Genomic DNA, 15,486 nt, shown 5'->3' with positions numbered 1-15,486 from the left:
AAGACTTTGGGAGAGCCTCGGAGTGATGCGTGTGAAAATGAATTTGTTTTTCAGGTATTGGTGTAACATTACCATCACATTACTGTTTCCTCAGAGGGCCTCAGCATAGGAAGACTGTCTTTTTTGTCCGTCTCACTGGGGGAAGGTTTTTTCTTTTCAGCCATAATAACTCAGTTTCTGCCTACATGTCAACGGGAAAGAGGCGACATTTTGTTAATGAGTCGTGTCAAGACCCCCCCAAAAAATGCATCTTCTTTAAATTAGGACACATAAATGTACAGTTTCATATTTTTTGAGAATCTCAGACGACTATGACCATACAGCTCAAAGACAACAAGGATTAGTTATTAGTTAGAGAGCATAATTGATTTTTAACATATACTGTCATGTCCAGCTGTCTAACATGAGTAAAAAATACACCAAACTCACTAAATCTCTTATTGTCTTTAGAAAACAGTGACGCAAAGAAAAATGATCACATGTAACAACTCATTGTTCCTGGTGGTGTTTTCTCTGGCATCTCTTGGCATTCTGCAATGTCTAGTTGTTGTTTTTCTTCCATTCTGGCTTCATTATTCAACACTTTTCTTTCACTGTGATGTTTTTTTTGCAAAAATGAAATAGTGTAGCTTTAGAAGGTAATGTAAAAAAATGAAAAAAATCAGGCACATTTCTATCATGCACTAAAGTAATCAGCATTTTTTTTTTTCGGTATAGCATGCTACTGTGTCTAATGTTCAGTGCATGAAATACACCGTTTTCTTGCTCTAATCACAAAAGGCCTGCTTGCCATGCTTACCAATAAACCCCTGTACTGTTGCATGGAGAAACCCAATCACTGGCAGTTAAGAGTCTGGGCATTCCTGGCCATATGAGACACCAGTTCCAAGAAACTAAGTCTTAAGCTCCCTCATAAACACAGCACCAGCAATATTGTCAGCTAAATATAGGCTGTCTTCTGTATTCTCCCTCCCCAGTTGCCCATCGCTCTCTCATCGCTCCAGTTTGGATACCATGAGTTGATCGTGGATTATGGTTTGTTGTTTGTTGGTGGTCTGGGTTCTTACACTCATATCGCCGTGTAAGAAGACCTGAGAAATTCAAACCCCGCGCTATTCTACTAAATTTAAATCTGGCTGTGAATGGATGACACTGTTGGCCAGTTGTAAAAAATTAAAAAAAAGTACTTTGAAACTTGTAAAGAAGGCTCGTCAGACCTACTTAAAATTGGGTTTGAAAGCTTTTTTTTTTTTTTTTTTTTTTAAAGAAGCTAAAATAAGCACTAAAAATATGAGAATTTTATATATGGATTAACCTGCATGCAGCAAATAAACTGCATTTCATTACTGCAGTAAAAACTGCAATAATAAGGTTCAGTAAAGTAAAAAGTAACAAGAAAAAGGGAACATAAATGAGAATTTCCCAGTAAAATTAGTTACATTGTATTTCTGATGGTTTTCAGTCTATCATGGACTATTAATGATTCTTAACGTTTTCAGGTCTCACTTTTTACAGCATGCCACTATCCACCCTCCTCTAATTTTTCCTGCATCACAGAGTTGGTGGAAGCTGCGTTCCACCAGAAGTAGTAAGAGACAACATGCACTGAACATTACAACCTTCACATTCACTGAGCAAATCACTCAGCTAGACTGTACATGCAAACACAAATGGACGGTTTTCTCAGTTCTCGAATAATCAGTCTGGACCTGCGCTGGAACTGAGCTTCCCATTCCTGTCCTCTCCATCCTTTTTTCGGTCTTTGCATTTTTCTTTTTTTTCCTTTTGCTCCTTCGATTCATTTCACTCTTTATTAACTCCTTCTATCAATTAAATACCTTTTCATCTTCTTCTCCCTCCTCATGCATTCAGACTGCACGCCCGCTCCGCCCTTTCAGACATCTGACTGAGGGTCAGACGTAACACTTAAGAGCACCCAGGAGGCTGCGTATATCAGAGATAGACAGCCTGCTCTGACTTACTGAGCAGCCGATGCTGAAAAAGTAATCAGTTTTTCACTGAAGCTGTGCGTATGCATTTGCGTGCATGTGTGTGGAAGGGTGGGTGGCACCGGCTATAGTAATCACAGCAAAAGCAGCTCAGAGCAGGTTGATCCATCAGTTGTCACCTAACAGTTTAGTTTAGATTTGTGTTTATTAATGTAGAATTGTTTATGTATTTAGTGTATTTGCGTTTGTGTGTACTCGTATATATGTTGAGGACAAGTGAGCCCGTGTTTAGATTAGACCTTTCGTCTAAGCCAGTAAGAAGGCAGGGTTTCGCTGTGGTCAGCAAATGTCGTCACAAGTACAGTCAAATGAAAGGAAATCATTACAGGAAATGATGCATTAGCCTGGTGACTCAATCTAAGACTTATATTAGAAAAAAGTGAGATTTTTCCACTTAAACTCGGCAGCCTATAGCGTCTGCTTCTGTAACAGCTCCGAGGTGATGAGAGGCCTTGATGCTGCATAATAGATTAATAGATTATCCCCACGAGTGTGGATTTGTGTGTGTTTGCACGCTTGATGTACATTCAGGATGAAAACATGTCAGTCGCGCTGCATGAGTGCCTGAGTAAATACCAAAAATATGATATGTACTTTAAATTGTTTGTGTGTGACTAAACCATAATTACATATTTCACATTCATGTCTCTGCATTTAAATAAAGTTGTGGCTTTGAGTTATCGATTCAAATGCATGGTTGTGAAATTATCCAACAGTGTTTTGTGGCTTTTTTTGTGCAGTCAGTGGTGGAAAAAATAAAATCTAAAATTATTTAACACACTAAAAGTAGAAAACTGCATTTTTGGTACTGTTTGATACTGATGATACTGCTAATTTACACTAACCAACCTCCAGCACTTAAGGAGAGTCCAATCGTGATAATATTGTTATGAAAGGAATGTCTGTCAAAACAAAATGTAACAAAACACTGCTCTATTTTCCCGTGCTGGTGTGTCATTGTTTGCAGTTTTCCACAGAAAATGCATCACGGCTTCCAGGAAGGTTTTGGTGTTAGTCTGGCTGGTGACAAATATCTTTTAGTCTTTATCATTGTGAGAACAGCAGCACTAGTCTGCAGCTGTTTATGTGTCACTTCAGTGAGCGTCCATCCTGGTTGATATAACTGTAGTTCATAAACCAAAGTTAAACCCTTCATTTTTGTTCCTTCCCAGAATGATGTCTTCCATGCGAGCAACGCCTCCCTTTCATCCACCGCCCGAGGAAGCGGAAGTGATTGGTCAGGACAGTGCAGGCTGGGTTGGTGATGAGCACGACGGCCCAAAGGAGACGGTGTCACCTTCTTTGCATGACCAGTCCCACCCAGACGAACTGCAGCCAATCAGAGAGAAACCAACAGACGCTGAGTGGGAGAATGTCAGTCCTGCTGTGATGGTGAGAAGTGAATTAGGCCAAGAGCTGAGAAACTGACCACATCTTATCCTGAGAGTTTGTGTATTACTATAACTCAGATACACACAAATGTGGGTGTGTGCACAGAGTACACACTCGGGGCTCACAAATCATAAAACACTCGTGAAAACATATGCAGGAATACATAGGGTGTGCAAATTTTCATGCATAGTGATATTTGTGCACTATTGAGTGTGCACAAGGTGTAGTGGACACACACACACACAGAAAGCACCCACGCACGCATTCACTGGTAGTTCTCTCTGGCCTGTGTGCTACAGGCGGTGCTGTAGGCAGCCCAGTGAGGGATCTCGTTTAGAGAGTTATACCCCTGGCCTCCTCTCATCTCCACAGCCTGCTTTGGTGTGTGTGTTTGTATGTGTGTTTGAGTGTGTCTGTTAAGGTGTTAGTTACTTGGCTTCAGGTTCTGTGGGTCCCTAATGGACAAAATGTGCTTCACCCTCTGAGGAAAGGGGAAAGTTTCCTTTGCTATCATTGTTGTGGTAGAGTTGAATAGTTTGCCGAGAAATGTCCCATTTTTTTAAATTACTTGTGTTACTGAAGCATGATTATGGCTCTTTAGATGTTTTGAAATTGTTACTCAGTTATACTGACCCATGTCTAGTGCATAATAACAGCTGTAAATGCAGTAATTCATTAATAACAATATTCAAAAAGTCGACTTAACATCGATATCAGACTTCAAAGTTGCCTGAAGGCAAAAATTTTCATGAATATTTGAATTTTCGCTCTACATTTTTTCTTTTTTTCTCTCTATTTTTCTCTCCAACTTACACACACTTACATACATATGTGACCGTTGTCCCTCATGGACCAGCACAGGACACTGGTGAGAACCTATAAAGAAATAATCTTTTCAAGTGTTCTGAAAGAGGACAGGTAGTGCTGGGTCAGAAAGTAACAAAGTGCAATGTTTCAAACTGTAAAAGTTTTTTGAAAAAATATGTTCGATCCTTAAATTCAGTCATAAGGTAAAGCTGCAACACTGCCCAAAACAGCCACTGGCCAGTGAAACATGGGAGGTCCCCGTGCTGTGGACAGAGAAAGTAAAACTACGTCCTTCTTCACTTCATTGCCTCACCAGCCTCCAACAGTGAGGGTCAACTTAAAACTTTGTGATTCAAGGTTCTGATCTGAGCATCAAACATTACAGCTTGCACCACCCTGCTTGTATAACTCTTGAGCAGACCTGGAAAAAAAGCCAACACACCTGAACAATCCGTGAGTGACACACTATCTTGTAATCCTCATTACAGAGGCATCTTCCGCTTAAAGACAAAGTGCACAACAGAGCCTCCTGGAGCCATTTCAAGGGCATCTTAAGATCCCGCTGTTAGCCAAAGCCCCTTGTCTTTGAAACATAAGCCTCCTAAAGTTCTTGGAGATCCCCCCACTCTGTAAGAGGAGGAGAAAGCATCCAGAAATAACCCCAGTGTTAGAGCACCTGTGCTAAAGTGTCTGTTGTGTGGGACAATGTGGTCATCCTGAAGGGCTTATCTTCTTGATAATTATAGAGTCCTTGTGCCTCTTGCTTAACTCATAACCCTGCAGAGCAGACAGCAGTGGGACACACACGCTGGGGTCATGCACCATAAACGACAAAAACCCATCAGATATAACGTTAGCTCAGCACTCAGTCACCTCCGACTTATTATCAGTAAACAGCAGAGAGAGCACCTGGAGGGTGCCCATATTGTTGCTGGGGACTTTAATAAGGCATGTTTGAAATCCGTACTCCCCAAATTCCACCAAAATGTTAAGTGTTCTACCAGGGGGGACAGTAGACTGGACCATGTGTACAGCAACATCAAGCATGGCTACAGAGTGACAGCCTAAGACACTCTGACCACCTCTCTCTGCTCCGCACCCCTGCCTACATCCCCCTCAGGAAACTAACTCCTCCAAGCACCCAGGTCATTAAAACATTGCCAGATGATGCTCTTGTCCAGCTACAGGACTGTTTTGATCTGGTCCATGGTCAATCTTTGAACAGCAGGACCTGGAGACCTTCACTCAGTCTGTCCCTTTCTACATTAAGTGCTATGTAGAGAATGTGACAGTGGACAGCAGGGACATCAAACAGGCCAAGGAGACCTACAGGAGGAGGATAGAGGGCTTCCTCCAAGTGTGGAGAGGCATCCAAGCCCTCACCAACTACAAAAGCCAGAGCCCCCAACCCACGACAGCAGCCTCAAATTTGCAGAGGAGCTCAACACCTTTGCTCAGTTTGAGGCCACCCCTTCCCCGCACCCCGTGTGCTCCACCAAGGATGCCATCACCATCACCCTTCACAGAGCACTGAGCTATCTGGAGAACAGGAAGAGCTAGATGAGGATGCTCTTCGTGGACTACAGTTATGTGTTCAACACCATAATACCAGACATCCTCATTACCAAACTGGACCACCTAAAGATCCCCCCTGCATACATATGACTGTACACCAACCTACCCAACCAGCGTCATCATCAAGTATGTTGATGACACCAACACAACAGTGGCTGCGCTTCCTCTGTGTCCTGAGCAAGAATAACCTGGACCAGAAGCTGCTGCTGCCTTCTACCGCTCTTCAGTGGAGAGTGTGCCCTCCTACTGGTGTTTGGTATGCAGGGGCCACTACTAAGAACAGGAAGCCTTCTCAGAGGGTAATCAACACCACCCAAAAAAATCATTGGCTGTCCTCTACCACGCCTGGAGGCCATCGCCAGCTCCTCCTGTCTCAGGCAAACCAGGGCCATCACACGTGACTCCCTGCACCCCGCCCACGACCTCTTTGACCCGCTGCCCTCTGGTCGGCACCTCAATTCAATCAGGTCCCACATTTCCAGACTCACAAACAGTTTCTTCCCCTCAAACCATTCGGACTGTCAATAAACACTATCCCCCTCACACCCCACCCCTGCCCACCCACCTCACCAATCACCCCATCACTCAGGCCACTCACACATGAGCTGTATACTCAGACCAACTCTTTTTTTTGCACTGCTTCCAAGCACTTTGTTCTCCAATGTGTGCTTCTCTCTTGTGTTTATATATTTCTCCTGGTTATTATTTATTGCTGGTGACTTACTTTTTATGTTTTATTCCTGCACATTTGGTGTCCAGCACCCATCATGTTATTGTAAATGTACAATGACAATAAAGGTCTATTCTATTCTATTCTATTCTATTCTATTCTATTCTATTCTATTCATTATCAAAAGGTCTGATTTTTGTCACCTTGACCATAACAGGAATTAATTCTTATTCTAAAGAGAGGTATAAAAAAATCATATGCATCACCCGAGATGTCTGTGTATGACTGTAGGGTTAAACCTCGATGTGTAATTAATGAATATATTATGAATCTATTAAAGACACAAATCAAGGTATTTCTCAAACTACTATAACACTTTACTGGCTTTAAATTATTCCACAAATCCACTTCCACCAGCACCAGATTGCATGTGTCTGCAGTCATGCTGCTCTTTACGTGTAAGCACCCTCAACTGAAAAAACACTTGCCAGGCTTGGCCTTCTCACAGTGTGTCTCAGTGGATTATACACATGTGACCTCGGCAGTATAAAGATATGTAATGGAGTATCACCATGTTGTTTTTGATGACAGATAGATCAAGTACTGTGCTCGTCATATTCTGTCAGTAGCAAAATGCAATCCTAAACCTGACATTTGGCATGTCACACCAGCTGACCCGTGCCCAGGCAAAGCGCGGTAGAGCAAATAAAGTACAGGCTCACTCCCAAATAGCACTACAGGGATACAGTAAAGAGCTTTGGGATGCATTTGTCTGAGCTGTGTTAAAAATAAACTGTTGCATGAATTGAAATGCTCTCTCACAGATATGCAGTACTTAATTACTTTCTATGGCTCGTGGGTTTGAACTCTCATTTTCTATTTCTTCCAAGGACAATGAAAGCAGTAAAGGTGGCTCAGTCTACTCTTACCGGACTACATCTACCTCTCCAACCAAGCCAGAGGAGTGTCCAAGGGATCGCGGGGAGCCTGTGATTGGCCTCGCCTTTGGGACGCCAGAGCGCCGCAAAGGGAGCCTGGCAGACGTGGTGGACACACTGAAACAGAAGAAGCTCGTCGAGCTGACCAAGACAGAGCAGGACGGTAAGAAAAAGGTCTTCAGTGTATATGTGTGTGCATGTTTTACCACTAGTGGGCCAGAATCTTTACATTTCAGCCTTGCCTTTTATTCGAAGCTGCAGGCTGTGGAGTAAAGCTGCTCTTCCACTTATAAACATTCTGTGTAGCTAACTGGAAGATAACTATATACATCTAAGAAACAACACTGCTTTGGGTGGGTAACCATTGTTTTTTGGCTTCATCTGAAGGGCTTTGGGTGAGTTTTATAAGCTTAAATGAGTTAGAGAAATTGTCTAAACACATAGTGGAACATTTATTTATTTATTTCAAACACATTTTCCATATTGTCCATTTTCTAGTCCTACAATTGGTGAACTGTTTGTCTTCCATTAAAATAACAGATTTTAAAACTTTAGCAAAGGTCCTCATTTGTTGCAGGGTTAAGAGCTATCTAGATGAGTGAATATGTCACAGATCTCTCCCCACATTTTTGTTTAAAGTGATACATTAACACAACATAGGACTGCATCTTCATTCTAGCTTTTCACAGAAGTGATGCAGTTTTTACTCAGTTTCCCTTCCACATAAAGCAATAACAACACTTGCTCACCATTTTGTTCTCTTTTTTTCTGAAAACTTCCTCTCCAGAAGATCTTTGAACATCTAAAATTACAACTGACAGATCCCTCACTCGTTAGATCACAGTATCAATCAGTGAAAACACAGGTTTCCCTTTCTCCGCTGCTCCTCTGATCTACACCTCCAACACGGGAAAGGGTTGGAGTCTCCCAGCGTGCCTCAGCTTGCCCTTTTCCTCCCCAAAGCAAACCAGATCTAAAACCATCTAACACCCCTCTTTACTATTATGTGCACATAGTAATCGCGATAATATCAGAGGAGTGCTTGATCTCTCTCATTTAGAGGTTTCACTTTGTTATTGATACAGTAAAATAGGCCAGAATTGGATGGCCTGAGGCGTTATACAGTCCACGGTGTCTTAAGCTCGAAGACAGGAAGCTTTGCCTCTCATGTTCAGCAGGGAAACTGGTTTAAAAGAAAAAAACACACACACACATATCTGTGAGTGTGTGTTTTCAAAAGTGTTGTGACACCTTCCTTTCAAATCAAAGAGGACACAAGTGGATAAAAATGCTAGGAGCCCACCTTTGAATGTCGCTCTTTTTAATTTTTTTTCAGAACCACATGTATACTTCTGATCAACAATACCCGACCTTGCTTACTGTACAATGACGTTGGCCATTTTTAATTAGTTCTGAAGTTTTCTAAACTTATTTTCCTGTTTACTGCGTGTAGTGATTGTGCAGCAACACAACAGCAACAAACATAGGCCTTCATTGAATTTGCTTAGGTTTCCCTTTTTTCCTATTAATTACTTTTCATATCCCTTGTATGAGAGGAATATGAGCAAGCTATGCCGTATTCTAAAGCCACTATTCTTGATATTGTGATCAAGTAGCTCTTGGCCCGTTTGATTGCAAGCACTTCCACCCTTTTTCGGCTTAGAGAAATATAACATTATTAAAAAAAACATTCATCAGAAAAAGCGAAGTCTTATATTAGTACTATACAAAGAGACCTTTTATTACAGATGAGTGATTCAGGGCGACGGTGATTAAATGATAAATTATTTAGAATGTTTTTAAGTTAGCAATAAATGAAATGGTGATTAATTGATAATAATTGGTTTGGAAACTATCTTGTAAAGGTCAAACTGATGCTTTTAAAACTTTATACATGGTTGTTTACTACTGTGCAGTTCATCTGTAAAACATTGGGATGACTAGTATTATGATGAAAGACATGTCTAAAATGATGTTTTATGTATGCAGTTGGTGTGATGAAATCGGATCCTGGAGCTCACAGTCCACTTTCTGTTCATGAACTGTGTAGCTTTGTTACTCGTTTGCTTTTTTCTTCAACTTTCGCTCAGTGTTTGGATCGGTTTAAACACCAGGACTGCTGACGTACATTTACAAGATCAGGATCTGAGTTAGTCTTGCTTTCACAACAATAGTCTTGCATGTTGAAAAATGAAGCTCCCAGTGTGTTAAAATGTCAAAAACAAAATCCCGTGATAGGTGATGAGAACACCATTATGTGTATCTCTGACAGACCAGGCACTTCAACAAAACAGCAGTATGAACTTTTTGATGTTGTGACTGAGGACAAGTTTACTGATTAGTAAAAAAAAAAACTTTATCACAAAAAAAACAAAAACATTTGCTCATCATTAAAAAATACATATTGCGGTTTAGTGTAATTGTTTCTACCTCTATGATGCGATTCCATCCATTCATCCATCATTTTCCTAACTACTTATTCAGTTCAGGGTTGTGGGGCAGCTGGATCTCTCATATGACGAGAGGCAGGATACATCCTGGGCAGGTCAGCAGCACAGTCACAGGGTCATGATGCAATCATAATATACTGTTAATAAATTAAATACTTTATGTTCCATGAAATATGACAAAGAAATGTAATTACTAATGATTATTAAACATTGCTAATAACTATATCATTGTTTGTAACATAAAAATGCTAGTTTAATTAACATCATCAACAATGATGGTTAACTATGGAAGCAATGCTTATGCTAAAAGATATAGTAATGCTAGTAACAGTAAGAATAGCAGTGATGTTTCAAAACGACTTTGATTTTAAGCATCTCGTTTTGGGACTTTGGCTCGTTCTTTGCTAATTATCCGCAGTACTAGCACTGATCATGCTGCACTCACTTACACAAAAACAAACAAGGCAAACATGTGCAGTATAACCAGACACACTGACTCATCCAGGGCTTGCTTGAATAGTAATTGTGTTTCAGGGCCTTGTAATCATTCATGCGAATTGCTGTGATCCTTGTAGAAGCATTGTAAAAATGTCTTTCATCCAGCGCTTTGGTAATGCTTAGATGCGGAGACTGACGGGTACTTCTGCTTTTTTTTTCTTAATGAGTTTAGTCAAAAATGAGGTGATTGATAGAGGCTGAATGCTTCATCGAGTGAGCTTTCCTTGTGTGGCTTTCAAAACTGATGAGCAATAACGCTCCACACCCTTTTTCTTTTTTTTTCTCATTTGTTAATTTGCTTGAATACTGCCTCCTAATTTAATTGCCTCTTTCTCTTCTCTAGTTGATTATTGTCTTTTTCCATTTATCTTTCCAGTTCATCTTCTTTCTATCCTTCAACTTCTGGAGCCTTTCAAATCACTTCTAGCACATTTTTTAAAAATCCTTTTGCAACAGGCAACCTTGCTCACATCCTAAAATAAATCGTTGTTTGTGTTACTGGTGAGGATGAAGCATTCCAAATGCATAAGCTGTCTGATTTGTTTGTTTTGTTAAAAGAATGTAAAGCAGAAAGGAGTGCAAGGCCATTGTGGTGAACAGACCTATATACTGAGCTCTTGTGTGGAGTAGATTGGAGATAATTTTTTGCGTTATTGTATAATTAAAATATTCAGGAATTCTGCATTTGAGCCAAGTCTTTTTTTCCTGGCTCTTTACTCGCGTGTGTTCACTTTGACTCACACTTAAAATGGAGTTTGTTCAGAATGCTCTTACGCCACCAGCAGATTTGATCATCGCCACTCAAATGGGAAGCACATTAAGCTCTGAACAATACTGCCCCTCACCTCGTCCTCTGCCTCCTGCTGCTAAGGGCTCAGTCAGCTGAGCTCTCCCAAGTTAGATTGGCTGTGTGATCAAATGGAACAGACCCTATCCAACCACTGAGCACTCACTTAGCCTAACGTGGCTGACCCCTATGCACCGTGGCCCGGAGCTAAAGTGTGGATGATGTCGCTGTTAGCCCTCGTGCTGCGCTTACCCCCTGTCGGCACGCTGTTAGCAGTCTGCTTCTCAGAGGTGCCCTAAGTGCCTGTGACAGCTCTACTGAATAGACATGGCCTCGCTTTGCTATGCGGGACTTTATTTATTTATTTATTTATATCTTCACACAAAGACAGCCTCAGCTTTTAAAAGCTTTATCAAGAAGTCTTTAAGACTGTGTCAGGTAGCAGTATTTCCACACAGCTAAGTTGCTGAAAATGCATCCTTTTCACCTAGACTCTCACAACATGGGAGCCAAGAGGGTGAAGGTCGGGAGTTTTCCGGAGAATTTTGTATTTATGCTGAATTGTGCCTTTCTTATGTGAAGATTTAGCTACAAAAGCTTTCTGCATACAAAAGGGTTGCTCTATACCGTTAGAGCACTTATTAGACTAGTAGGCTGGTTGCTGAATAAAATGTTCAAGGCCAGGGTGACGGAAGATCAGAATTAAACAAACAAACAGAAAAAAGCAGGTCCTAGATTTGTTGTTGAATGGAAATACTCCATCCTTAGTCGATTTGCAGCTAAAAATAAGAGATGGAGAGGTTAGGAAATAAAAGCCTGGAATAAACAATTACAGTAATAACCCAAACAATTGTCTGTCTCTGAACACTGATATATCCTTTCTTCTTAGCCATCATTAATCTGAATTCACCTCATCTCCTTGAGCCCTCTTTACAAAAAGGGAAACAACGCTCAGAAGTGGACACATTTAACTGAATGCCAAACCCAGCCATTCTGGGCTGCTGCCTGGCGGACATTAAACCCATTCAAGTGTGCAATCAAGCTCCCTCCGTTTTGATGAGTGAATTATGATTATCTGTATTGTCATGCCTCCCGGGGGCTGACCTGCAGTGTTGGAGCCTGGCATGGGGAAAGTGTCCTTGTGCCAACTTAGTCAGCCATCTAAATGTGCCTACTGCAGCTTTGGTGCCTGGCAAACACTTAACATCACTCTAATCCCTGCTTACACTTGAGCCTGTATGAATTACTGTACAATTCATGTCTTTCATTTGCAAATGAGATCAGGTCCAATTACGGCAACACTGCACTGCTCTGGAGCGGTTATAAAACAGACACCTGTGTGACTTATTTATTACCCGAACCGGAGTTGAATTTAGCAACAAAAGATTCAATTCAATTCAGTTGTATTTATGTAGCGCCAAATGACAACAGCAATTGCTTCAAGGTGCTTTATATTGTAAGGTAAACCCCCTATGATAATACAGAGACAAGTCCAACAATCAGATGACCCCCTATGAGCAAGAACTTGGCAACAGTGGGAAAGAAAAACTCCATTTTAACAGGAAGAAATCTCTGGCAGAACCAGGTTCAGGGAGGGGCGGCCATCTGCTGTGAAAATGCATTTAACATGCTCCATTAGGTCAGCATGTCCATACTATATTTGCATCCATCCAGTGTAACAAAGAAAAACACCAGATGCAGGCAATACCTCAAGGTACACATTAAGCCTTCATGTAAACTCTGAGCCTGTTTGGTACTGACTGGTGGTACAGTTTCAGATTTGCCACTAACTGCCTTCACATCATATGGAAATTGGCAAAAGCATAACATCCAAACTAACATTAGTGGTAAGATGATGATGCATTTCTACGATCCAACAAATCTGTCTTTCTTTTTGTGAGTCACTGTGACTGCCTCCATTGATTTATTTTTGTGGAGCCGGAACTTCCTCCAGTCTTTCTTTCTGGTTCGTTGTCCTGCTTTGAATGTGTTATATGACTTGTTTCATCAGAGAGTTCTACATCATTTGTGCATGCACTCGTCTCTCTCCGGTTTGAAATGACAGCAGCGTAACTGAAAAAATGTGATGTCACAGAGTGCACCAATCAACGCTTTGCACTATCAATCAACTTATGAATAAACCACAACCACACATTCCTGATAAAGCAGGACAGCTGTGGTTTTTAAGTGTTAAACTCCTAAAAATGACAGCGAATTGGATAAAGAACTCAGTGTTGCTAATTTCATGTGAAAAACTGGTTTAAACCCAAGTTTACAGAGGAGCTTAAAACCTTTTACACAAAAATAAATAGTCAAAGCCACTGTATGTTAATTAGACATAGTAAAAACAGCAAACTCTGACCTACATCTAAAGTGTAATCAGTACACAAAAAAACATTACTTTATCTTCCACGCAGACACAGTGACATCAACATTTGCAGCTCTTTTGAAGCTACACTTTTATTAGCCTTGTTCTGTGTGCTTAAGCCTATGTTGTCCAGTTTGGAGGTGTCTGCACTATGTCTTGTGCTGAGGCCAGGCCAGAGCTGGACACCCAATCACCAATATAATGGCATCCCCAGCTGGAAGAGGAGGTCAGAGCAAGGCCAAACCTTCACTCAACCCCATTTTTCAGTGACAATAGAAACATTCTGGCTTGGTTCTTTCTGACTGCTGAAAGATGTTTCAACATCTCTGTTGTTACAGCCACTCGAACTGTGCAGCGCACACTCCTCCCCCCAAGGGAGAGCGTGCGCTCTGACTATTGGGCATTTTGGGAGTGCTATAATGTTCAATAAAACATTCCCTCTGAGATTTCACTTGTAACTATAATGAATGACTCTTTGATCTTATTAACAGTTTAGGTGCTACCCTTGCTCGTCAGCAATATTGTGTGAAGGTTAAATACTCCGTACGTTCCATCAGCTAAGCTGCAGAAGAAGCAACTGTGACTAAATTTTGAGTATGAGCCCTGTGAGCCAGCACCCCATGTGCCCAACCTGTGTGTGTGTGTGTGTGTGTGTTTGTGAGTGAAGGCTTATGGATTCATACACTCAGGTGGAAGTAGTGATGACAGTTTAACAAGCAAGCTGGGCTGGCCCCGAGAGTTAAGCTTATTAGCTAATTAACAAAGCCTTGGCTCTGGCACCATGTTTGCCTTCCTCTATGGGATTGGCAGCTTGAGATGTGATTGTGTGCAGGTAGAAGCTTTGTTTGTGCATATGTGCATGTAGCTCAGCTTTCCACACCAATAAACATCTCATCTGAACTCGCCATATTATAGCCAATGGCCAGCATTTGTAAAAAGGCTAGATTTTATTGAAAATTCAGTAAACCTCATTCTTTAATCTTAAACTTGATCTCCTTTTACATATCGCTGTGTTTCCTGGTCAGTACTTCCTTGTTTCTGGCAACAGGCTGACTCCCCCTGGGCTTCTTGTGGTTGGGTTAAATCTATTCGTCTGTAATTGATAGGGATCTCTTTACTAATGATCAGGCACAGCCTGTGAGTCTTGAGTGCAAATACAGTCAGTGGGATATGCCCAGTAGCCCTCTCCTGCTCACTTTGGCTGTAGGCCAGCCAACATATGGTATGAGCGCATGCAGTGTGGTTTGTCGGAACAGTTTTGAATGTTGTCCAAAAGAATCAGGTTAAATTGCAATTTTATCAAGTCCTCCTTTTTTACTAGGATTTCAGCAAAGTGCCAATTTGATCCTGATAATTTGGTGAAGGCCAGCATGATATAACCATAATGGAAAAAAATGCCGACTGTGTCACAGCCAAGATAAATTCTGCTTGAGGCCTGTGGAGCATGTTTGACGTGGCTTCTCAAAGATGTGGACTTTAATGCACTGCGTTACAAACTGCGATGGAAATTGTTTGTCTCGACTAAACCGTCACACACACACGGCATTAATATGCGGGATACTGCATTTCCAGTCTGATTTGTATTTGAATGCTATTCCTCTTAAACAAAAATGAACTAATCTATTAATTTCACTTGTTTATAACACAGTTTTGGAGAAAAGTTAGTGGTCAATATTTGTTGTTTTCACAGGACTAATACTTTTTTCTTTTCTTAAATGACTAAAGATTTTTGGTAGATAATCAGACCAACTTTTACATTTTTTTTCATTTCAATTTCTGTCATTTTCCTTCGAATGAATTCATATTCTGAACTCTGCACTCTGCTTTAAACTACAGACATATTAGACATTTTTCAAAGAACATTTATGGAAAAAAATTCAAATAAGTCCTACTGCAAGTGCAGTGCAGGTTGACTATGAAATTAAATGTTTTTAATTATTTTAACGCAGAGGGATTCATCACTCTTAGAAACCAGACGCTATTTTCACGGCA

The 15,486-nt window shown here is 41.0% G+C and overlaps 1 protein-coding gene across 8 annotated transcripts in view; it reads left to right on the top strand.

The window, feature by feature from the left end:
• The window catches only part of LOC100695872 (transcription factor SOX-6), a 101,568-nt gene that overhangs the window by 30,884 nt on the left and 55,198 nt on the right, over nt 1–15,486 (top strand). For all 8 annotated transcript variants that reach the window (XM_019361678.2, XM_005459959.4, XM_013264204.3 and 5 more), the window contains 2 exons: nt 3,182–3,401; nt 7,344–7,554. In XM_019361678.2, coding sequence (XP_019217223.1) covers nt 3,182–3,401; nt 7,344–7,554 — 431 coding nt within the window. The remainder of the gene's footprint in view (nt 1–3,181; nt 3,402–7,343; nt 7,555–15,486) is intronic.

Source organism: Oreochromis niloticus, linkage group LG7 (genome assembly GCF_001858045.2).
Source record: "Oreochromis niloticus isolate F11D_XX linkage group LG7, O_niloticus_UMD_NMBU, whole genome shotgun sequence".
NCBI lineage: Eukaryota > Metazoa > Chordata > Actinopteri > Cichliformes > Cichlidae > Oreochromis > Oreochromis niloticus.
Note: the sequence above shows the minus strand (reverse complement) of the source record. Positions and strands in the feature narration are given on the sequence as shown.